Genomic DNA, 26,047 nt, shown 5'->3' on the forward strand with positions numbered 1-26,047 from the left:
TCTTGCTTCCATACCTTCTGTGAAATTATCTGTCTCTCACGCTGCCTGTCCTCAACCCTGTAGCACTATTGTGTTTTAATTTCTTTACAATAAGCCGGAAGGGGAGTTGCCTAGTTACACTCGGATATAACTGCCTACATAGTCTGTACAGAGTGGCACCATAAACCTATGCTAGTATACCAAGTGTCCTCTAGTGAACACGATTCAGCTGGGAAAAAAAGGGCTCATTTACCAATGTTGTGCAGTGTGGAAAGTTTATGTTTCAAATGCACATCACCCAAGCAACATAGTAATGGGTACCCAGTGCAATTTAGAGGCACAATGGTGTTTTTTTTTGGGGGGGTGGGGGTATTGCATTTGGCCATACCACTGGTGAACTTTAAGGGCTCTTACTCTTTATCCTTGTGTGAGTTAGGCCAGGGCAGTAAGGCAATGAGTAGATAAGGAAGTGAAGATGAGCTGCAGCTCTTCACTTCCTGCTGTTCCTACAGGGATACTGTCATGATTTGTATGGTAGACTTTTTATTTTAAAATTACACAGGGAGGGTGATATCACTCCTTGCAGCTCAGCAGTAAAGTGTGACTGAATTTTAGCAGCACCCTGGGAAATGAAGAACATCCATGTGAAATTTCAAAATTAAATGTTGTTTGCATTTTTGAAAAATGGATTTCAATACAGAAGATCTATTAACTGATGCATTTTGGAAAAAAAACATGTTTTTCCATGACAGTATTACTTTAATGTCCACGCTGTCTGCCTGAACAAAGAGAAGAATAAAAGTTTGCATTTTGTTGATCTTTTTGAGATTTAGGGTGGCACATTTACATGCTGCATTTTTGTTGGTGCTGCAAATGGCTGCCAGATGCAGCCCTACTTTCCAGGCTCAACAATACTTTTAGCATTTGAGAAACTGCTGGTGTTTAAAACTGGCATTCAGTGAGAAAAGCACTATAACTAGCTATGTCACTTAAATTCTGAAAATTATAATCACTGTTTTTGCTTGCTTGGGGGTATCTGCAGGGTGGTAGAGTTGGTACATAAATCCTTTGACTGCGACCCCATCAGTTCATGGTACCTCTGACTCTGACTTCTCTGTTTTAATATACTAATACTGTTTTCCATGTTGATTGAAAAAACACAACATACAAGGCATTTTAGCAATTTTAAAGCTGTATGAACATGGTGTTTGCTTTTGGGAACAAACCAAAGAACAAATGGCTAGGAAGCTGAAGGACTACCCTTTTGGCCATCCAAGCCTGTCACTGCCAACATAAATGAGGATATAATCTATGACTAAGCCTATGTCATTGTTGCTTCTTATTTTATTTATTACATAAACTACATACATTCCTTAAACCTTGAGGACAAAAAATGAAAACAATAAGCTTATAATAGCTCAGCTGGACTTCACACTAGTGAGAAAACTAGACACTGAGCATTATTCTTACAGCAGAGAAGTACTTTATTATGACTAGGGCCGTATTAATAAACAGGCTCCTGAGGTGCCTAGGGCGGCAGCTTTTTACTGTTCAGAATTCAAAAAATATATACCTCCCCAGCTGCCACCAGATCATAATCATGTACAAATCCCGTGACAGAGCTGGGGGGTGAGGGTGTAGAGGGTGGTGTACAACTGAAGTCGCTTGACGCACAGTAATGTGCGTGTCATTACTTCTGCAACCAGAGAGGGCGTGTTGCCTAGGGTGGCACCAGACCTAAATGCTGCCCTGATCATGACTGTTATCTGTGAAATAGGACATTGTAACATATTGGTTTTTTTTCATTACAATTTACATTTATTTGGAGGCCGAGGCCTACTTCGACTCCAGGTACTCAAATTTGCTTCTGACTCCACAGCTCTGGGTATCTGTTCCATGTTTGAAAACAAAAAGGCACCTTATTTTGTAAACCATTGCTAAAAGTAAAAGCTACTCACAAACACTGCCTAAAAGCTACTCACAAACAATAAAATGCGCACATAACAAATCCTACCATTACTGCTGATATTGTGGCAAGTCTTTCTCAGAGCTTTCTTTAGCATCAAGAAAATTAATTTTCATGCTACGTAGGGTATAGTTTGCCTGTATGTATGTAAGGTGTTAATAAATGGTTAAATACTATTTGTGTTTAGTATTGGTATCTCAATACATGCCTAAATATAATGGCACTCCATTAACAGGAAAATCCAAGATTCTTGTACAAAGAGCTTTGCCTAAAGATGGAGATAAGAGTTCTGTTCTATCAGAAAATGAGTGTAGCCTGGACAGCTTCCAGCCTGAATCCAACCTTTCCACCTTATCTGCACACTCTGAAGATGAAGATGATGTTTCAGTAATCGAAGAAGTTCATGTGAGTTGAATACTTTCCATCCAGTTGCATTTACAATGAATCCTTTTCACTTTCAGCTTTTGTTGAATTTAACTCACTACAAACATGTTTTTATCATATCACTATCTTTTAAGAATTGCATCAGGATGCCATGGTCTTGGCAATCTTTCCCCTAACTGCAGGGGAGGATCAAGCCTGTGAGACCAGTACCTAGAGTAATAAAAAACTTTTCCTAATGCAACCATCTAGGAGGGGCCTGCGTTTGAAAAGTATGTCTGACAGTAAAGAGTGAAGACTGCTATATGAGTTTTACCTTGAAAGTAGTATGATGGCTTGGCAATTTTATGATGAAACTCTTTGTATCTAGATACCCCTGTTTTTGAAAATATATGCACTTGCACAGATATTAAATTACTGGGACCAAAAATGTGCATTGATCAATATTTCCTTTTGGTATAGTAGTTTATTTGCCAGCAGAAAATCAGAAAGCACCAATAGTGATACTTTGATGGCACTGACTTCAGAAATAGGCATTATTGATCATGGTCCAAAAATGCACCCTTGTAAATTTCAAACTTTTTCAGATGGTATGGGCCAAATGTAACATTAGCTTACCCAGAGTTGAGCATCCTCTTCACCTATTTCTGTACTGTGCCAATTGTGACATTAGCTTACTCAGGGTGGAGCATCCTCTGTACTGTGAATTGCCCCAATTTTAATAGGCTTGGGGGCTGCCTTGGACACCAGAACAAAAAGCCAGCACCTCCCAAACAGTACCAAGGCTGGTGCATTTTTTAAAGAAGAGACATGCTAGTCTGGGCTAGCAGGAAAAAGACGTTGGAAGCCAAAATCTGTGTATGGTTATCTTTACCACTGTCCTCTTACATAAAATATTTGTTAAAGTGATACTGACACCAAAAAATTTCTTTTAAAAATATGAACCTACTTCCAAACCTACCTATAGGTCATGTTGACAGTTTTTTCCTAAAAGTCCTGTTTCTCTACATAAATCTTACTAAAGATCCTGAACCCGACTGTCTGGCAACCCGACTGTAGCTTCTCAATCTGTCAAAAGGACTACGTCATAACCTCTCCCTCCCTTGCATAGCATTGTATCGTGTTGTGAACTAGATAGCAGGCAGGCTTGATCTTTTTATTGCCTGCCTACTTCAAAGGACTTTGCCCCCTCTCTGCTTTTCCCACGAAGAATTAAATAGCAGGCCATCTTAAGTTCTCTGTTAAGTTCTGTTAAGTTCTCTGTTAAGTTCAGCTTAAGAGCCTGTCTGCTCTCCCGCCCCCCCATTACACACAGACAACGGAGCTGAGCATTTCACACACCGGCTGAAAGCAGGAATTATAAGGAATTTACAAATTAAAACACAACAGCAGGTGTAAAAAAAAAAAAAAAATTTAATTGGCTGTCCATATCACTTATATTATAAATCCAATTTAGTCCACAAGATAGGTTGCCAATTTGCACAAAGTCTGTCAAACAAGCAGATATTTCCATGGAAGGCCATCTTAAGCACTATACATAAGACACAGGTGTGGGAACCCCAGAACTCCAGAAACCCATCATCCTCCTTCATCGTCCATCATCTCCTGCTTCTCTGTTATAATAGTGAACTTGATGTTAACTAACATTGCAAAGTTCCTCTGTAAAGGCTAAACATTCCTATATTCTTTTTAATGTATAATTATCATTTATTTAATTTACTACTCTTAAGGCCTGGTGCTTCAAATATTAGACAGATCCTTTGGCTAATGTCCCACAGGGAGATTAGTCGCCAGTGGTAAATCTCTGCTTCCTTTACAAGGAACTTCAGGCAAGTTAGGGATGCATATGCCTTCACACCAGCGGTTCCCATTATTGCCTGTGGGAAGGCATTTTGGGGAGATTAGTCACACGTGTTAGAGATTTATCAGGAGCAACTAATTTCCCTGTGGAACATTAGCTTTATCTAGAAAACACCAGAGTAGTACAAAGTATTACAGATAATAGATTCCTTCCTTGTATGTCATTTTTAGCCTAATACATTTTTAGGCTTTAGTTCTTCTTTCACACTATTTTTTATATGCCCTAAATGTCCTAATAAGTTGGTTGTTCTTTTGACAGACTAACCTACATTTTAATTTTCTTTTAAATAAACAGGATAAGAAAGTAGAAAGTAAGAAAGGCAGAAGAGGTTCTAAACAAGGAGTATTGGAACGATCGCATGAAACCTATCGCCTCTTGAAAAGACGAAACATTATTGTTGAAGCTGTTAAAAACCTGCGATTAGTGGAGAGCTTGTTCACGTTAGTATATTTTTTGTTGCATTTAGTAGGGCTTTGTTTCCTTTAGGTAGCTTTCAAAACATTGACTTATTTCAGGGGTTATATTTTGTGTACTGTAAGAATATACATAAATACCCAATATCAATATTTGTGTTTGGTGGTCATAAGGACACAAACACAACCTAATTAAGCCCATAGTAGAGAGAAAACACATTAGTGACGTCAGTGTGACATCATAACCGTGACATAAGTACATAAAAGTGCAACAATTATTATGCATGCATAGTGTGAAATTAACTGAAAAAACATGGTACCTATTGATATCACTGTTAAAAACCCTAATTGTCATTTATCAAATCTGCTTATCAGACTTGGCTGTTCTATACTTCCCAAGCATGTCAACAATGTCACACCAACATCACTAATGTTTTTCTCTTCACTGGGGGTTTTATTTGGGATGTTTTGGGGTTTTTTTTTTTTTTTTAGAAAGGCTGGTATAATAACCAAAACAGTAATGAGAATGAGTAATGAGAAATCTTTATTAATCTTAAAGTCTGAAGTCTAACTTTAAACAACATTTTTGTTTACTATTCCAATACAAGAAAACATAATTATGTAATATAGTGCCTGTTGGGCAATCATGGATTTTGCTTGTTTGACATTTAGAATCTACAAATAAACTACATAGTCACCCAATAAGCACTAGTGTTGCCAGTAATTTTTAAAAATGTTTCTCAAACTAAAGATGAAAAGTAAAGGAAAGAATAATATTGTTAGTTTAGAAAAGGATTGGACAGCAAGGCAAAAAAATGCAGTAAATGGAGCTTTAAATGAGGCACTTACATAGTGTTATATAATGCTGCACATCTTCATGCTCCATACTAGAGCATACTGGAGCATAGCCCCCCCCCTCCCCCATCATTTTATGACAGACACTATGTATGCCACCCCAAGAATTCCATGACAGACCCAGTACTTAGCCCCTCAATCATTTTATGAAAAACGCAGTAATTCCCCCAAAGCATTTCATGACAGACGCAGTAGGTGGTCCCAAGCATTTTATGAAAAGCACAGTACTTGCCCTCCAGCATTTCATAACAGATGATGCATGCCCTCCCTCCAGCATTTCATGACAGACAGTGAGTGGCAACCCTGAGCATTTTATGACAGACAGTGCGTGCCCCCCGTGCATTTCATAACAGGCAGTGCATGGCAGAAATTAAACAACCGTAGGGGGGGAGGGATTAACTTGCTGGAGGAGAGGGAGACAAGAGACTTCTTTTTTTGTATCTGTGTGTGTTTGTTCTTATCAGTATGAGTAGCAGTCCAGTTCTAAATCAGAGCAAGTATAGTGAAACCTCAAATTTACATCACCTGATTTTAAGTATTCCTGCATCTTAAGGTTTAAAATACTAATCAGATACATATTTTTACCTCTGTTACGTCTACAAAATTTCATTTATACACCTTATGCAGCAATGCACAAAACACCTATTGCTTTAGGCTGTGTTACTGTCAGAGTGGTCTTGCACATAGTGTAACATTAGTGTAATGTTAATGCTGCAATGAACATACCTTGTCATTCACACATTAAGGGGCAGATTCATCAAAGTACGAGTTTGAATCCCGAAATGGGTAAAATTCGGATTAGAAACAATAATTTCTGATAAATGGAAATGTCACAAAAATGCTTGCGAAAAAATCGGAATAGTCACGATAATATCATATTGCCGATCCAAAAGTCACAACATTTTCATATCCGAACAATCATAAACGGCAGGAAAACCTTTCTGACTTTGATCCTTCTGTGCATGATTTTGGAAGCCTTCCATGGGACTCAATGGCACTCTGCAGCTCAAACCTGACCCAAGGAAAGTCACGATACCGAAGCTTGAATGAATCCAAAACTTTTGTACTCCTTGTGACAAATACGATTTTGACGCGTAAGTTTTGTAGCAAAGTACGAAAAAGTTGCACAAATTAACGAAAACAAAAACGCAGAAAATACACACAGTACGAAAACTTGTTTTTGGACGCAATTATACTTTGATAAATATGCCCCTTAGTATTGCATTTTAAAGTTTGTGCTTATATCCTTTAAAGAGTTACTTTAGCACATTTTCCTGGTTCTACATTTTTCAGGATTTTATCAATTTTTTTGGTCCACTGAAAAATACAAAATAGTGGGGTTCTACTGTGGGTAACCCCTTATAAGGTGTATAAGATATTTGAAGTTACCATGTTGATAAGAATGCAAGTATTTTTTTCTTCATCCAGGCTTCAGAAGATGATAATGGAGCAGGAAAAACTGGAAGGTGTATCTACAAGATGCTGCAAAAAATCCATCTTGAGATTGGTTCATAAACTTTCTCAAGAAGGACTTGTAAGGTTGTACCGGACCACAGTTGTGCAGGATGGAATCAGTAAAAAAGTTAGTATTAACAAATACTCCAGGGTTAGGAACAAAGATCTTTCTGCTGTGTGCTAGTAGTCTGAAAGTAGTGTTATATAATTTCTATAATTCTGTGGCTGTAAATTATATAAAGATATGCTTAAATACACAAACTATTAGTATTATATGTCTGTGTACTAAAGGTTACAAAAAGGCATGGATTAAAAAAGAAGGTGGGGAGGAAGAGGTGATTTTGGTTAAACTGGTAAAAGCAAACATGAAAATAAAAATGAGGAGGAAGAATACGAAAGTAAAGAGTGGGTGGGTGCCTTTACCAAAAAAAGGTAATCAAAACATATCTTTAGCAAGTTGGTTATGTATTATTTATATTTTATAATGCTCTCTTTTAAATAGTTATTGTGATTATGGCAGGTGGAGCTTGTTGTTCACCCTTCAATTAATCCTACTGATCCTTTAGTGAAAAGTGCAATTGAACAAATACGTTTTCGTATCTCCAATTCATCAGGAAACAGGTACGGCAAGCAGCAAAATACAATGGTTTTATTTCTTTAGGATGTATGGATGTAAAAGTGTTCTGCAGACCTAATCAAAAGCAATCAATCAGATACCTACAATTGAGGCATGAATTTAGGGCACAGTTCTGCTCCGTGACTTGGGCAAGCAGGAGGGTTGAGTCCAGGCTTTGAGACCCTAATCCAAAGGAATTGCTGCCAGACAATGTAAGGTGCTCAACCAACCATACAAGATCTATTAAGGGCCAGTCCCATAGATGTAGAATATCAAATTCAGGATTCTTTCATATGATTTGGAAATGTAGCAAGATTTCCACATACTGTACTAAAGTGGGATTATTGAATATATGAATCACCATCTGAGTCTTCCAAGGTTTAAGACCCCAGAAGTTTGTCTGTTGTGCATGAAATAGTGATGTCTAATAAAACCAAAGACCTACTGAGGGCTGTTTTGTTTAATGGGAAAAATTGGTCATGATAGATGGATAAATCTCCATCCTTCCACAGTAATACTTTGAAAGGAAATGGTCAACAAACACTTCATCTGATTAAACTTACATATATTGCTAGAAGTACTCCTGGGAATATTAAAAAGATTTGGCTTCCATCGCTGAATGCCATTCTAGAGGTGACACACTCCAAGGGGCTGATTTACTGACCCACGAATCCGACCCGAATTGGAAAAGTTCCGACTTGAAAACGAACATTTTGCGACTTTTTCGTATGTTTTGCGATTTTTTCGGATTCTGTACGAATTTTTCGTTACCAATACGATTTTTGTGTAAAAACGCGAGTTTTTCGTATCCATTACGAAAGTTGCGTAAAAAGTTGCGCATTTTTCGTAGCGTTAAAACTTACGCGAAAAGTTGCGCATTTTTCGTAGCGTTAAAACTTAACGCTACGAAAAATGCGCAACTTTTCGCGTAAGTTTTAACGCTACGAAAAATGCGCAACTTTTTACGCAACTTTCGTAATGGATAGGAAAACTCGTGTTTTTACGCAAAAATCGTATTGGTAACGAAAAATTCGTAAAGAATCCGAAAAAATCGCAAAATACCGATCATTACGAAAAAAACGCAATCGGACTCCATTCGACCCGTTCGTGGGTAAGTAAATCAGCCCCCAAGTCTCCTTGATTGCTTCACCCCTGAGACTATTATAGATTGGTAAAATATTTTGTGCTTATGGCCCACTGTTAAATATACCTTCCTTCTATGTATGATATGAATGTTAACCGATCCTTCATATAACAACAAAGCATTAAATATTTCCGTTTTTTTGTAAACAAAGACATAAATACAATCGGTTGGATTTTTAATTGTAAAAAACAGATCAGTAAATGTGAACTATTGATTGGTTGCCATGGATAAATAAATAAATTTAAATAAATACCACCACTGTAGCAAATGTGCTAGTTCTAGTTGGTTTCAAGGCAAATTTATTTTTATATTACCAGACAACTGGCTGCTAGATAACTGGATCATTGGCCCACAAGTGTGCACAGAAGCAGACTGCAGCTTTTGTATTTATTGTACAGTTAAGACTTTGGACTCCTTTTGGCCTAGTTTACCTTAACACTATTGGTTTTTCTCATTGGTAACTTTGAAAGGCACCATAAACTTAAAATAAAAAGGTAACAAATAGTAAGATGCAAAATAAATAAACCATTATTAATACTCTTAGGGCAGAGGAACAGGGAGTGATTTTGTGTACTTGAAATGGAAACCGTCGTAGTTCAGGAGGCAGAGCCAAATTACCTCTATTGCCTTCTGTGTCAGGTGCTTAAAAGCATTTATTCAAGAGCTTATCATTTGAACTGTTACAAGTTGCATTTTCAAATGAAAAGTTCTTTTGAACTTAGCATGCAGTATGGGAGGGGTGGTGGAGTAATTTCCGGTGATATGACTCTTTCTGAACTAATAACAATTGCAGAACCCAGAATTTTCCTGTATGCCCTTGAATCATTGGCACAGAGTTTTCCCCTCTTATTCAGAATGTGGAGTATCCTGCTAGATTGTTTGGCTTTTTCAGTTTTATTGCTCAGTGTTAACCAAATTGACATTGCTTTACTTGCTTATTGTAATATTCACTTTTTCCTTATACCTTTAATTATTAATGAAAATGTCTAATGAATACTATTTAAAAAATTACACTGAATGTATAGTGTCTCTCGATAGATGTGTTTTATAAACATTGATGTAGCAGGTTCCACTGTTACTGAAGGAGAGTCCTGTAATGTCATTAATAAGTTTATTTTGTTTTGATTCCTGCTTTTAGGACACGTTCTCCACAGGGCATGGGCACATCAAACAAGGCAGATGATCACAGTAAAGAAGGAACAATGGGCAAAACACAGAATGCTCCATCAAATCAGCATGACAACTCTAGTAAAGTACAGCAAAATACTGATGAGAAGATGGGAGTATTACCATTAAGGAATTATCATCCAGTGATAGGTACAATGTGAACAAGGTGGATGTAGAAGTGTATATCTTATCAAATCATATCATGTTCAACTAAGAAATATTTTAAAAATACGATTATTTATAACCCAAGATGCAAATTCACTTTCTCATCATATCCGGCCTGAACTACTGTAACTCTTTATTAATTGGCCTTCCCCTCTACAGTCCATAAGGAATACTGCTGCCAGGCTAATACACCTTAGCAACCGCTCATCCTCTGCCATGCCACTGTGCTATTCCCTGCCCTGGCTTCCCCTACCATCCAGAATAAAATTCAGAATAATGACCCTAAAATTCAAAGCAGTTCATAACTCTGCCCCACCCTACATCTCTGAATTTATCTTTAAACCCATTTACTGTACAGTGCTGCGGAACATGTTGGCGCTATATAAATACATGTTAATAATAAAATATAGCCACTTTCAGACATTGGGGTGAATATATATATATAAGCATAATTCACTCACATGATTCTATTGTTACATCTCATTGGGTCTGATTTGGGTTAGTGATTTATATATAGAAGTGTTTGTATTACTATTATTCTGGTCTTGAAAAAGGTCTTAGAAGGAGACCGAAACGTCGACCTAGTTTTATGGAACAATAAAAGTAATTTTTTTTTGTAAACATTCCCGGTGTGCACCTGCCTATGTGGGATTCCACTAACAAAAACGAAACCTGGGTGCAAGAGCCGTTCTAACCAAAATATTGTAAAAGTAATGTCAGCACTAAAAAGTCAGTCTTTATTGAAATAACAAAAGAAGAAACATTGCAAACCTCAATGTTTCAGTCCCCCACAGGGACCTTTGTCAGGAGGCAAAAATGAAGCAAGTACAAACACATCCCACCACCCTGACCGTTTAAATATCCTCTTCAATGGGATGTGTTTGTACTTGCACAGCCAAATTCAAATATTCAGCAATAAATATTCCGTGGCCGGCACACCCTTAAAATTGTCATAAGTTTATTTAAGACATATTGTTTCAAAAGAATCCAACGTACTATTGCTGTTACTGGCTACAGCTTATAATGCTAAGCTTATGGTTTTAGTTATATTGCCAAAGTGTAAATATGCAAACCACCAACAGGTTTAAACAATTATTAAAACAGCACCACATATTTTTTTTTTCCCCTCTTAAGTTCCTGGACTTGGTCGCTCTCTTGGCTTTCTTCCTAAAATGCTCAGACTAAAAGTAACACACCTTTTTCTCTGGTACATTGTCCATGGTCACCATATAAGAAAACTTCCACAAGAGCAAACAACCAATAAAGATGCTACTTCCAGCGATGCCATTGGGGAACAACCTGATAATGCTGAATCGATTGTTAGTGACAACATTTCATGTCAAAAGGATAGTAAAACATATCGAGAAAGCCAGACTTTGAATTCTGAGGAACCCTTTGTGGACCCTACACCAGAGCAGATTGTGGAAACTGGTAGGTTAATGTTTGTAACATAAGAGGAAGCAAAAATACAAATACTGAAAATACAGAAAACAGTATTGTAAACCATTACTAATTTTGTGGGAAATGACCAATGAAACCTAACCCATAAAACAACTGCTATACTGTTACTGTTAGTAACTGAGGGCAAAGTAACCATGTTACATTTTTTGCAGTTTTCTCGTGAATAGATGAAAAAGTTTGGTACTGTTGTCTATTATTCTTTTATTGCCTCTGCAGTATATGTTAATGACTCCTCTTGGATGAGATATGTTCCACCTTCTACTATACATAGTGAATATGGCCCGGGCTGGGTTCTTGTTAGTGATGTTCTGCTTTGCTTGCCCCTCTCAATCTTCATACAGATTGTTCAAGTCAGTTACAAGGTAAGCTTGCCATTTATTGTTATGATAAGTGAAGAAGAGTGCAGAAGTGTTCATGGCTACTATGGTTAACTATACAGCATGTTAAAGGCTCATAATAGTAACATTTAAAATTGTTTTATTTATGGCTGCAGCTACTGTCTTAATTATTTCTACTGCGTTTTATTTAGAAGCATACAGACAAGATAAAACACATCTCAAAGCAAATTTGGATTACAAGGCACAAACAAACAGGCTAAACCAGAACAAAAATTTACAGAACTGGAAGTAGGCAAATATAATGTGGGTCTTGATCATGGGCTCCAGTGATAGAGAGCCCAGAATCAACATTTAGAACAGTATACTCTCAGAATACGTAGCTAACATATATCATATTAACCCCTTAGAGAGAGGACACATTGCATAGCTGGAGCATTTGCTGATGCTTTATCCAGTGATCAGATACAAACAATATAAGCATCTCAAAGAATACAAATTGGTAAATGTGTGGATCAGAGAAAGTTATAGTACACTTGTTGCTTGGATCAGTGAATAGAACATGATTTTAAAGTTTTTAAAACCATAGGGTATTTTTTTTCTCAAATCAATTAGGGTAAGTGCTTTCTGACAATAACAAAAAAGGGCTTTTTCATATTGGTTAGGCAGACCCTTACCAAGGGCCACTTGCATGGACAGATTTGCAAAAATCTACTCTTTATACATTTGCAAGTATGTAGAGGACATTATATCCTATTTATCTTAAAGGAGTATTCACCTTTAAGATAACTTTCTGTATGTTATAGAATGGCTAATTCTTAGCAACTTTTTAATTTGGTCTTAATTTGTTATTTGTTATAGTTTTTAAGTCACCTTCCTCTTTTGACTGTTTACAGCCTTTAAACGGGGGGTTGCTGACCCCAGCAGCCAAAAAAACTGATAGGCTGTAATTGTATTGTAATTGTTACTTTTATCCTTTTTCTTTTCTATGCATGCCTTTCCTTTTCATCTTACAGTCTCTTATTCACTTGCACTATTCTGACTAATCTACTGGCAGTAAAATGCCAAAATGCATTTCCTTCTCATTTTAATGGGATTTATAATACTCTTCTAATATCCCTATAAGAGGGATATTTAATAACCTGTTAGGAATTTCAAATCAACAAAGGTTTTTGATGCATTCCAAGTATTGTCTCATTGGATGCAGCTACTGTAAGTCCTGAGTGCCTGGCATTACTGAATCTGAATCATGTGACTTAAAAGCAATGGTAATGATGCAAGTTTTGGGGATTTCGCTTACATTTGTATATACAAATTAGGCTTCAGATTCAGATTTTGGTATTCTGCCAAAACTTGTCATGGTATTTGACTAAACTTTGGTGCACCATTAAAATCAACACTGAATAACATGACTGTTACTGGTTATTTACAGGACATAAAAAGTGAAAATATATTTTATATTGCATTGCAAAGAAAAATGTTTAAGCATTTTGAGTTTGATGATAATGCTTTTGAGATACTTGGAAAAAAAATTGATGCCTTTTTTTGCAGGTGGATAATCTTGAAGATTATCTAAATGATCCAGTGAAAAAACACACATTGATCAGATGTTTGCCAAGATCTATCCGACAGCAGCTGCTGTACAAAAGGTTGGAGTTCTTTTTCTTTAGTTTTGTAACATAGCTGTAGGCATTTGTTTACATTGATTAGTATGGGTACTCTGAAGGTCATATAATAAAGCAGATGTATATTTTATAGTTAATTGTCCTATGTTATATCACTGTTTTCTTATAATTCTTCCTTTTAAAGTCCCCTTGTAATGTGAGCTATTCTTACAACGTCTCTTCCCGGTGTCCAACTTCAAAATAAGTGGTAGCCATGTCCTGAAGATTTGTCACTCAAGAAGTCTTCATCCTCTCTCCTGCACCACTCTAAGGGTCTTTTCAATTCAGTAGATTGCAGGTTGGGGGTTCAGGAATCTACTGAACTGACACTCAAGTTACAGAATACCAGTTCCTCAGATTTCATGTTTCTTGTCCTGTATATTCAGGCCAGATTGTTAGGGTTCTGGCAACTCACAAACCCATTCAACAGAAATTGTCTGGCATTCAAAAGTTAAATTGTTTGTTTTTTCCTGTGGACCTGGAGTTTTAGGGATGGTGCTTTTTTCAATCAGGATGCTTCATGCAACCTACTTTTGCAGTGGCCTTCAAATTGCTCTACCAGTTCAAATAAAGATTAATGTAACGTAAGATGTGCCCATCCCAGTGTGCTCAAGTCTATGGAAGGTCATACTCTACCTGTCACTTTTACTTAAACTAAGTAGAACACTAAAATGACACATGCTCCAGTTTCTAGCCCTTTCTAAATGCTTTCTAAAGGCAATGGTTATGGACTCTAATAATTATGACAGTGAATTAATGCATTATTTTCACCTTCTAGGAGGTATGTGTTTTCTGTTTTCCATGGTCTCCAAAAATTAAACTGCATGGGATTGTTGCAGTTCGGTTCAACAGAAAAGTTTCAAGACAAAGACCAGGTTACGTATATATTTACTTGACAATAAGGTGTTGATTTACTAAAATAATTTTTTTTTCTTGTCTAAACTTGACAAGATAAATTCAAATTAAACTTGATCATTGTTGTATTTATAAAATGTCACGATAATGCTATTATCAGTCGTACGAAAATTTTGAGTTTCAATTCGAAAATCACAAAACTTTCAAGCTGAAAGTATTGTTAAAACTCGAAAAATGTGAGTTTAAACAGATTCTAGTTTCCATAAATCTTCTTACTTTTTCCAAACAAGAATTGCACCAGCAGCCATTTTATGAGCATTGGTGCTCATTCTTGGAAAGCAATAATGTGTTTAAGTTTCACTTGAAACTGGATGAAGTAGAAAACATTGATGGAATAACTTCCCCTTGAAAACGTGTGAAATAGAAAAGAATGAATGAATTAATTAATTTCCCCTTGAAACTGGGTGAATTAGAAAACACGAGGTGATAACTTTTCCCTTAAAAATGTGTCAAGGACAGGCTGTCACTGACTATTCTATTTTATTATTCTAAGCCTCCATAGGACTTGGTGGTACAGATCAAACTTGATGAATTTTTTTTTGCCACAAAAAAGTTAACTAAACTAATAAATCATGGGAAAAAAAGCTCAAATTTTCCAGGGGAAGATTTCTGAAACAACATCTGGAAAATTGAGTACTGGCAAAAACCCATTTGTAAATCTCAAAAATATATAGAAGTTAAAAAAAGAAGTTTTTGCCTAGGAAATGTGCACCTCAGGGGCAGATTCATCAAAGTAAGAGTTTGAATCCCGAAATGGGTAAAATTCGGATTAGATACGATAATTTCTGATGATCGAAAATGTCACGAAAATGCTTACGAAAAATTCGCGATAATCCGATAGTCATGAAATTCTCGTATCCGAACAATCGTAAACGGCGGTAAAACCTTTCTGACTTGATCCTCCTTTGGTTTTTTTTTAAGCCTCCCATAGGACTTAATGGCACTCTGCAGCTCCAACCTGGCCCAGGGAAAGTCACGATAACTGGAGCTTTAATGAATCCGAAACTTTCGTACTCGGCGTGGCAAATACGATTTTGTTGCGTAAATTGTCGCAAAAAATACGCACAGTATGAAAATTTCGGATTCGGAAACAATCGTACTTTGATAAATATGCCCCTTAGTGTTGCTTTTTTGTGTTTCAGAATACCATAAAAAAACTATAGAATATCGTTAGAAAATGGAGGTATTAAATCATTTTTCTAATTCCTTGTTACTGACACATAAAATCTTTCATATCAAGATCAGGGGATACACAAAGTTGCCCTTACTTTATTAGCTCAAAACATACCGATACCTCCTTTTATTATATAGATTCATAGCTGCGGAAGCCCATGTTCTGTCAAGAAGGTTTTTGGTAAAAATTCTCTTAACAAGAAGAAGCATTTACTTGCCACTACTTCCTAGTTAACCAGTCAGTTCAGACTTCAGTCTGTTCTCAGCCACAATTGAGACTATTCCCTGAAAAATGTATTTCTTTGTAAGGCAGTTATAAAGCTATTAGTTGTCCAAATATGAATACAAGTTCTTATTGTCTTCTCAACATTGTCTACATATCGGGGCTGTTGCTTTAGGAATACTATTTTATTATTTTAATTATTGCAAAAATTTTTTTTTTTTTTTTTAACTTTCGTCTTTGTAGATATTTTTGTATGTGAGAAAGAAAGCAACAATTGTTGACACAACAGCCTGCGACCCACATTATAACCTTGCACAAGGAAGCAAGCCTTTTGATAAGCGATATTATAGTTTTGATACTTTGCAAGAAGTGGAGAAATTTTGGTTTGATTTACAGTTTGTCTGTCTGAATACACCTTTAGGTAAGGATTTATTGGAGAAATGGCTTTAATATTGGAACCATTTTTTGCAGAGATGAATAAAAAGATTATTATTATATTCCCTCCCCTGTTCATTTGTAAGCCAGACAGTAGAAGTATAAAAAAGTTCCCTGCAATATCAAGGAAAGAAATGTGTGCATGTCTGAATGCTTCAAAAAGCTACTAACTGTTGCTCTTTTTGCAAAAAGAGTATGTTATTAATAGTAGCAAATGAAGCTATTACTATTTATATATATATATATATATATATATATATATATATATATATATATATATATATATATATATATATATATATATATATATATATATATATATATATATATATATACTTTTGTATTTTAACCCTTTATGGCTTGTTTTAGAATCGACTGACCTGGTATCAATCTTGTCTTGTATATTTGGTGCAGGCTTGAGTGGGTAGCTCGTTAAATTTCAAGCAGGGCTGTAAGAGTGCTAAAAACTAGATTATTTTATTGCACAAAAAATTGCTGTGCTATTTAAAGGGCTACTATAACCTAAACAAAAGTGTATTGCTCTTTTAGTGTAAAAAAACTGAATTGCATTTTTCTTTCAGAGATAGAGAGCTTTTTTTTAGTTCCTTAGGTTACTTTTTTTTTTGCTGTATATGCTTAATTTATTAGGATCTTGGGAGTGTTGGTAAAGTCAATGTAATGTACTGAGAGGTACATATGTATAGTATATTTCTGGTATGTAATGTATTCCTGTTTTTATTTTGTAGGTGTTGTCCGTATTCGTGGAAAGAAAATGAATCCTCAGACTCAAGAGGAAAATGTTCTTGATCCTGACAATGAACAGGAAGAGAGATCAAATTTGGAGCGGAAATCTGAAAACCTGGAAAGCATCCCGTAAGTTTTACAAATTTAATTATCTGAATTTGCAAATTCTATCTTCAAATGAAGCTAAGTTTTGTGAATGGGAACTTTAAAGGACATGTAAACCCTACATTTTCCTACCATCTATATAAGTTGGGCACATCTCCCCCACCCAAACCGCATAATTTGTGTTGCATATATCCCCTCCTTTTGCCAGCACCATCACATTTTCCTAAAACAAATAGCAGCTTTCACCTAGCAACCTTTTTTCCTCTGATACATGTTCAGAGATAGCCACATATGCAAACAGCACATGTGCACAAAGACCCTTATTAGGTGTAAAGTTCATCAGACCCATATTAGGTGTAAAGTTCATCAACACGAAAGATCATTAATCTGATACAAATAGCCAAATCAAAGGATGTTTCCTCCATGCTTCTATCACTCGAGCTAGAGAAAGCTTTCAACACTGTCTCGTGGTCATATCTGCAAAAAGTCTTAGTTGTCTATGGCTTCGTCAACTCTTTTCTGCAGGTAATTATGGGTCTTAACAACTCCCTACAGCTAGGGTCAGCCACATGGGTTTCTCTTCCCAAGTCTTTAACGACTTCTCTTCCATATGTATACAAAACACCATCAAACGTTTAAGGGCAATGATAGACAGGGTGTTTTGACGCCCGCAATTAATCTCCTTGCTCCCGTTCCACTGGCTAACATGCAAATTGCTGATAGGGAAACATATGAGGCACGGCTACTTTCAGAAGTAGCCAGAAGTTTTTCTTGCAAGGAAACTTTGAGCAACTTTGCACTGTTATGTTTCCCCGGGGGCAATTTGCATGTTAGCCAGTGGAGAGGCAACATTTTGTCCCATATCATCTCCCTTAATTTTGGGAAGAAATTTTGTCTTTAAATTCTAAGGTTGTTTAGATTGTGTTTATTTGCCCATAGCCTGTATTTTATCCTAGTCAAAATATGTGCACAGAATGCCAGAGGGATGCAATAGCATTAGGTCTTCTGGATTACACGCCTGGTGGTTCTGTTAAGGTGCCTAGAAAAGCACTTATTAATAGTTAAAATGTAATAGCAAAACAGATTGATCTCTTGGTATTAATCTTTGTGTTTTGCCCTTTGGATCTTAGTGTTTGGTTTTTGGTGTTTTCTGATACTTCATAAAAATAATTTTCTCTTTGTTTGTTTTTTTTTTTTTTTTAGAGGCAGTAGAGAGGTAGTTGATGATGGGTCTATTCCAGGAGATGGACTGGGAGCTGGGGGACTTGACTCAAGCTTTTACAGTCACCTGAAGCGAAACTGGATATGGTTAAGCTACATTTTTAACAAAACTAGCAAGGTGAGCATTTAGATAATTTATCATGCTGTCTATGGATTCCTCTTCTCCGGTTATGCACTGTAGAAAAGCATTTTAAGTAGAAAGCTAAAATTCCTTCAATTATGTGGTCTTATAATGAAACACTTCCAGTCCGAATTCTGTCTGGAAACTGATGGGCAGGACAGTCAGAGGGATTACATTGGGGCACATTTACTTAAAGGAAAAGGAAAGGCTAATAAAGAGTTAATCTCAAGCTACAGACATACCTTCAGTTCTTTCAGTGGTGCCCCATATTTAGCCTGTTCAGATGATCATAAGTCATAGAAAAAAGAAAAAAAAACACTGAGCTCTGTAAAATGTGAACAATTCCACGCTCCTGCACCAAAATCAATACCCCCTGTACATGCACAGTTTGTAAGACTATGGGGAAGCTTCCTGCTGTATAGCTCACATCACACATTCCTGAGGGACGGAGTTCTTAGTATTCTTATGGGAGGGGGGAGCAGGAGAGAAGAGAGAGCTGCTAACTCTGGCACAGGAAAAAAGGAGACAAGAAATCCTATGTTTCTTTTGATAGAGGACTCAGTGCAGTGTTTCTGTGAGTGCTTATGGCTGTATCTACATAGACCTTTCTGATAAAGTTTAGTTAGTATTTACCTTCCTTCTCCTTTAAAGTTCCCTCAGTTTAGTAATCCATGGCAACCAGTTAGAGATTTGCTTTCATTACCTGCAGCAGACTGATAAAAGAATTGTTGCCTAAGCAGAAGATAATGGGGGCAGGTACTGAAAAAGCTGTATAGATCTGGGGAGAGACACAACTATCCTGTTTAGATCTTACAGCGAAACAAATATCCTGCTTAGACTATGCAGTAAAATGGACCCTGACAGAGCCTAACTGCACTCTAAGGATGCTCTGCAAAGCTCTATTTTTTCAGTAAACACAAGGTACAATTGAAGTCAGATCTTGCATCCCAGACGTGTATGCTTTTTACCTGAATATTTATGATGGTACAATCTGTTTAATTGCGTATGTTTCTCTTTTCAGAGCAAAGATAATGGCTTTACAATGAGACTCCAGACATTTCTAAATAAGCATACTTTACCCCTGGGTACAAGAGGTAACATTTTAATTAATTTTCTATACAACAGTTATTAAGCTTTTATATTAGGAAAAAAAATGCTGAGAAAATGTTGCTTTTCTTTCATTGCAATAAGAATATTTATGGAAACCTACTTTCCTGTTCTTTGGCCATTTGGCCTAGGATTAATGTTTGTTTAAGTGAGGTTACTAATATCTCTTTACATTTTAGGTAGCCAAACACATTTTTGGGGAGATAAGAATTTGGTAGGAAAAAGTGAACTTGTTGAGGTTGTCAAAGAAGCTGCAGAGAATCGTAATGAGCGGGTGTGTGGTGGGAAGGGCCGAAAGAGAAAAAGATTTAAAAAAGATATCGGACCAAAGAGAAAAGCAAAGAAAAAAAAGAGTAAGTTGGCCGCTTGTGAATTTCTCTCTTATGGTAGAATATATTTATTGTGTAAACTTACTCAAATGGTAGCCTTGGTAATAACTTCTTAAAGTAAAAGACAGTAATATCCAGGGTAACTTTAAACAAAATCCCTCTGTTTTAATCACAATGAAGGTTTTCAAGACAGAAGTAAATCTAAGAGTGCACAAAAATAGTAACAGTGACTCCCAGTTTTTGTCCATATATTTTTTCACCAGCATTGGTTCTTAGGGTTTTTTAACATCAAAAGCGGGAGGTTGGGTAAACATGAGACTGTGGAAGGAGTGGGGGTGAGACTCAAGAGGGACCTTCAAGGAAGACCATAGAGGAATGATGCGAGGGCACAGCCAAACAGGAGCGCAGGAGACAGCAGTAGAGTGTCCTGTGAAGTGAGGAATTGCTGCACCTGGGAGTCAGATGGGAGGGGTACAAGGGAGAGAGCAGGTGCAACAAGTGCTGTGTACTGATGTAGAAACACGCCATTTATAAGGATATAATTTACGTTCTGGTCCTATAGGGAAATGAACCTCCATAATTCGGAGCTGTCTGGAGAACAGGTTTCCCGATAACAGTCCCATAACTGTTCCAGATTAAGTCTTCCTCCATGTGGTCAGTTAAGCATACATAAATCACTTCACAGAAAGATACTTTTGTTACTGAGAACATTATAAGAAGAGTTGACTTTTATATGTCTCCAGATCTTCCTAGTTCATACAAAGGCAACCTAACAAAATCTAATCTTGCCTTTTGTGTTCATCAGTTCAGTTCATCCAGCTCATGATGAAAAAGAGCATTTGTCAGTAGCTTGATAAGAGGTGACATTAAGCCTGAAACATTGCAGCTGTGGTATGAGCTTATGTTTTGTTTTTTTTATATACGCTTTCTTATATTCTCATTCTTTCCCATTATTTTTGTATTGAATCCATTGGTGGATGACCACAGAAGAAAGTGCATCTGGCTCTTTAAATTACCAGAGGAGTGCGTTTAGTTTTTTATCTTCTTTTTAAGGCGACCCATACAAGAATCGGCGATACCATGATGAGGCAGATCAGAGTGCATTACAAAGGATGACTCGTCTGCGAGTGGCTTGGACAGCCCAAGAGGATGGCTTGCTCATGTTGTGCCGAATAGCAAGTAACATTCTGAATAAAAAGGTATTCAAGCATCTGTTAAGGTGGCCATACAAGGGCCCACCTGTATGGTACTCCAGCTTATTGGGCCAGTGGTTAAATGGAAGGATACTATATAAGGGGCCATACAAGTATATGGCCAGTCTTTTGTTCTATTTGTATAGTTTGACTGACTGAACTGCTAGAACAGCAGGAACTGAAGAGGGAAAGCATCTCCTCTTGCTTTTGTAGTGAAATAAGTGTTTGGAAAATGTAATGTTTTATGCTACAGGAGACCCCTTGCCTAGGAAGTGAATGTGAAGCCTTGGTACTTTGACACATGGTGGGTGGGTGGGTGCAGATATGCTTGAAAGACAAAAAGACTAAATATGCAAAAATCGCCCTGTATACCATTACCTTATGGCAAAGACTGTAAGTATACGCTCAGAATCCGGAACCAATGTCCCTGAAGTCAAAGCACAATCAATAACCCATTATCTGAATGTCAGATATAAATGTGGCTAATTTATCAGTAAAAGAGAAAACCTGATATATAAATATATAATATATATTTATATAAATATGCTTACATTTAAACCTTATTATGGACACCCAATAACACAACAATGTTAAAGGTTTCATTAAAAAAATGACTTTTTCCAATATTTTTCTTGACCTCACAGTTGTGCTCTCTGGTTAGAGGGTTGGCATTTAGAAATGTGTTAATCGGTACTTCTTTGCAATAATCACTAGAACCAAGTACACCCACAGGTCTAAGAAATTGCCGTTGAAATGAATAAGGCATCAATTCCAGCCATTTTGTTCCCAACCATGGAACTGTTAAGCACTTAGTGGCAAAATGCAGGGAAAGCAAAGCTGTCTTTGCCCTAAATAGCATTGTCCACCAAATGTTTTACAGATGGCACTGGTTTTATGGATAGCTTAGCCAAAATACTTCACATTTTGCACTTTGTAGCACTTACCCAAGTTGTCTGCTCTTAAGAAAGTGACTTGATAAAATAACGTTCTAATATAATATAAGGGGGTAATGAAATAAATGTGTATTTTAAATATTCTTTATTTTAAATGTTTCTAGGTGAAAAGACCATTTGTTCCTTGGCAAGTTGTCCGAGATATTATGCATGCTAGCTTGGAAGAATCACTTGATAAAACATCTCATTCTGTTGGTCGAAGAGCTCGTTACACTATAAAAAATCCCCAGACATATCTTAACTATAAGTAAGTAAATTTTTGTTTGCCTATTTGGGACTTAGCTTCTGCTCACCCATTAAGACAGCTCTTAAAGATATATTGCAACAGTTGCGCTATAGTGGAGTTACCAGATTATTAAAAAATTCAAGGACATGTCTAGAAAATCCAGCTAGAAGGGCTGCAACATGCATTTAGTCCTAGAAATCTACAAGCGATCTGGAATTCTTATACTATGGCATATATGTCAAACACAAGGCCCGGGGGCCAAATCCGGCCCACCTGGCTGTTTTATGTGGCCCTTGGTAAGTGTGTCTGACCATCCAGCCTGATCAATTTCCAATTTTCTCACATAGTAACTAAAACTAAGGGGTATATTTATCATGCTGTGTAAAATGTGGAGTGAAGCATTATCACTAATGCTGCCCAAGGCATCCAATCAGTAATCAGATTTCAACAGTAGCAAAGCATCTATTGGCTGCTATGAGCAACATCACCGGTAATGTCTTACTCCACTTTTTACACATTTTGGTAAATATACCCCTTAGTATCTTAATATTAATAAAAAATTTGGCCCGCGACTTAGCATGTGTTTTAGATTTTGGCCCCCTTATGTGATTGAGTTTGACACCCCTGCTCTAGGCTATGAGCTGTAACTATCATTCCCCTTACAGTTACTGGTCTGTATGATTTCATCATTGTCATCCACAGGTTCTTTAGTATTACTGGGTGTAAGGCAGCATTAGTGGATGTCCGCTTGCTAGACATGATCTGTGTTGTTTTTCACCTACTACCACTCAGTGGTGCAAGTATTCCCATGATTTAGTAATTGTATAAAGCTGAACTGTTAAAAGTATAGTTTGTTGTTTGCTTTGGTTCTGGGGGTGTTTTGTCTTTACCTCAAGTTCTTTTTTACTTTTACTTTACTTTACTTTCAGACCCTTTACTTACTAACAGTACGCATACTAAGCCAGAACTAAATAGAGGGGGTGTCTGTGTTCACTTTGTTTTTTAAGGTCTCCACCTATCCACAACTATGTCATGTTTTTACATCAATGTATCCTGTTAGTTCATTTGTTCAAGGAAATATATATTTTTAATGTAACCCAGAAATTTTTCTTAAGAGTATGCTTGGCAGAAGTCTACCAGGATAAAACACTTATTGAAGAGTTTATGGCTGTAAAGAAGAATTATGATGATCCTAAAGTGAGTATATTGTCCACTGACTGTGATACTGCTATGTATACTTTACTCTGCTACCTCAGTAAAGTGCATGAAGAGCATGGGCTTGAAAGACTTTTAAGGGGTTGTATAACCATTTTCATGAAAAATGTATGCTCTTCTAGCTACATAAAAATAGGGATCTGCCATTTCTGTGAATGTGTAGCCCACACTCTTACACCAAAAAGTTATAAAATTGATACCTTAAATTTCCATTGTACTTCTAATCCTAGTTCCCTCCTAGACAAACTTACAGAGAATATAGTGGGGTGGGGGTTGCTTACTTTTCCACTAATGCTTTGTATAAACCAACTGGCTGCAGAGATTGCCCCAGAACCTAAGCATTTTGTGCAAAGCATTAAAAAAATAAAATAGATCCTGATGTATGGATTTACTTGTAATTAATTTCTCTAGGCACTAGATGGAGCTGTGTAATGTGGTCTTATGGGGGTTGTTGGCTATTTTCTGTAACATTTACCTGAGGAGGAACCCTGCTTTGTCCAAAGCATGTAGTGCCAGGGTAGATTTGTCCAGTGTTACAATTTATAGGCCAACTAATTTTCAAGGTGCAGAACAAGTGGAACCATTTAATTTGAACCAGTTAGTGTGCCTTTTTGTTAAGGTAATTCTTATTCATTTTCTAACAAAATCAAGTTAAAGTCACACAAGGTCAAGGTTAACAGCTCCGTAGACAGAGACATCAAAAGCTTAAGTCAGGAACTATTATGGCTTTATTATAGGTCCTTGACTTGGCCAGAGAGACACAACTTTCTAGGTAGTGTGTCTTTACGTTAATGCAGAATGTAATTGACTGTGTAGATATGCACTACACTAACATGAATTTTATTGTGCATTCCATTTTCTGTTTATTTAAGGTATTTAAGGCTTATATCTTAACAGTACTAATTAAAGGGCCTATAAAACCTTATGAATTTCATCTTAAAGGTGAAGGAAACGCTAATAAAGAGTTAATCTCAAGCTGCAGGCATACCTTCAGTTGTCTCAATAGTGCCCTTAAGTCTCCCCATATTTCACCTGGGGAGTGAGTTCTTAGCATTCTTGAGGGAGGGGTGAGCAGGAGAGAGCAGAGAGCTGCGTGTTTCTGGCACATGAATTACAGACAAGAAATCTTTTGACAAAGAAGTCAGTGCAGTGTTTCTGTGAGTGTTTATGGCTGTATTTACATAGACCTTTCTGATAAAGCTTACTTAGTTTTTACCTTTCCTTCTCCTTAAATTGTTCTTAATACAATAGCTTTGCTATTGCTGCCTCTCCTGAGAGAATCTTTATCTGCCTAACAACGTACAACTCATGTCGTTGGCAGATAAAGCCTTTTTCTGCAACAACATACACCGTACGTAATTCGCAGTTAAAGGGTTAATGTGGTCCTGTTTGACTGACTTCACCGCCAGTTATCTTATACCACCCCACTGACTGTCAGGTTGCTCATCCTTCTGAATCTGAAACACTATAAGGAGCTAGGGGCTGATTCAGTAATACTTTTCTACAATAACTCTTTATAGCTTTTAATATCTTCATTTTTCAAAACTATAGAGAAAGTAATGAATACAAATATGATGCCAGTTTAAAACTATGTTCTTGTGTTTAAGGTTTGTGCTGCAGAGTATAAAGAACTTGTAGAAAGACTCAAGAAGAAATTTAGTTCTACTCTGGGTTATCCAACATATGAAATTCCTGATACTGTTGATGAACTCTTTGCCAGGTAAGATGTTCTATTTATTATTGTGTTGGGTTGAACATACTGTTCTTCGACTTCAGCTTATTCTTCCGCTTTTTCTTCTTCCTCTTAGCGCCCCCCATTTTCTAAACGCTACTCCTCCTACAGTTTTAGGGGTACAACACCCAAACTCTCCACACTTCTTCGCCCTATAGCGGAGCAGGTTGTTTGTGCTTTTCTAAGCGATCCTGCCCCCCGTCTTTTTGTGGCGCCGCTCCGAACCCCCCAATTTTCCCATTGACTTTGACAGGGAAGATTTTCATACTGCTGCCACACGTACAGTTTTGAGGCTACACCCCCCAAACTTGAATAACATACTCATGGGGTCAGCCTAAATGAAAATATGGTGATTGTTGGATGCCCAAAAGTGGGCGTAGCTGTGAACAGCCAATCGGATTTTACCTATTGACTTGGCGGAAATCCAACCTGTTGCCATTCTCACAGTAATAACACCAGGGTCCCCAAACTTTGCAGAGTTAGGCACCAGGTAACTGCAGTTCAAGGTTAGAAAAGTGGGCGGAGCCACCAACAGCCAATCAGGTTTTACCTATTGACTTTCAATGGGGAAATTCAACCTGCTGCCATTCTCGCAGTATTAACACCAGGGTCCCCAAACTTCTTACAGTTGGTAACTAGGGGGCTGCAATTTTAGTTTTGAAAAGTGGGCGGAGCCACCAACAGCCAATCCAATTTCATCCATTGAATTTTATTGGTTTAAATATAAAATGCTGTCATTAAACACTATTTATGCCAGGGTGCCCACTGTTTGTCACTGGGTGACTTCAACTCAAGGTTACAAAAAGTGAGCACAACCACCAATCAGTGGGGAAATTTAAATTGCTGCCATTCAGACACTATTAAAACCAGGATCCCCAATCTTTGCACAGCTA

The 26,047-nt window shown here is 37.0% G+C and overlaps 1 protein-coding gene across 1 annotated transcript in view; it reads left to right on the forward strand.

Moving 5' to 3' along the window:
- Window positions 1-26,047, forward strand: part of gtf3c1 (general transcription factor IIIC subunit 1) — a 79,928-nt gene that overhangs the window by 24,081 nt on the left and 29,800 nt on the right. Inside the window, exons 10-27 of the mRNA XM_002938289.5 lie at window positions 2,181-2,350; window positions 4,482-4,627; window positions 6,884-7,037; window positions 7,431-7,531; window positions 9,809-9,987; window positions 11,137-11,433; window positions 11,680-11,825; window positions 13,350-13,447; window positions 14,241-14,337; window positions 16,017-16,194; window positions 16,955-17,081; window positions 18,261-18,396; window positions 19,421-19,493; window positions 19,686-19,859; window positions 20,889-21,034; window positions 22,086-22,228; window positions 23,323-23,404; window positions 25,030-25,142. Of these exons, the coding sequence (XP_002938335.3) occupies window positions 2,181-2,350; window positions 4,482-4,627; window positions 6,884-7,037; window positions 7,431-7,531; window positions 9,809-9,987; window positions 11,137-11,433; window positions 11,680-11,825; window positions 13,350-13,447; window positions 14,241-14,337; window positions 16,017-16,194; window positions 16,955-17,081; window positions 18,261-18,396; window positions 19,421-19,493; window positions 19,686-19,859; window positions 20,889-21,034; window positions 22,086-22,228; window positions 23,323-23,404; window positions 25,030-25,142 (2,560 nt within the window). The remainder of the gene's footprint in view (window positions 1-2,180; window positions 2,351-4,481; window positions 4,628-6,883; window positions 7,038-7,430; window positions 7,532-9,808; window positions 9,988-11,136; window positions 11,434-11,679; window positions 11,826-13,349; window positions 13,448-14,240; window positions 14,338-16,016; window positions 16,195-16,954; window positions 17,082-18,260; window positions 18,397-19,420; window positions 19,494-19,685; window positions 19,860-20,888; window positions 21,035-22,085; window positions 22,229-23,322; window positions 23,405-25,029; window positions 25,143-26,047) is intronic.

This window comes from Xenopus tropicalis, chromosome 9 (genome assembly GCF_000004195.4).
Source record: "Xenopus tropicalis strain Nigerian chromosome 9, UCB_Xtro_10.0, whole genome shotgun sequence".
Lineage (NCBI taxonomy): Eukaryota > Metazoa > Chordata > Amphibia > Anura > Pipidae > Xenopus > Xenopus tropicalis.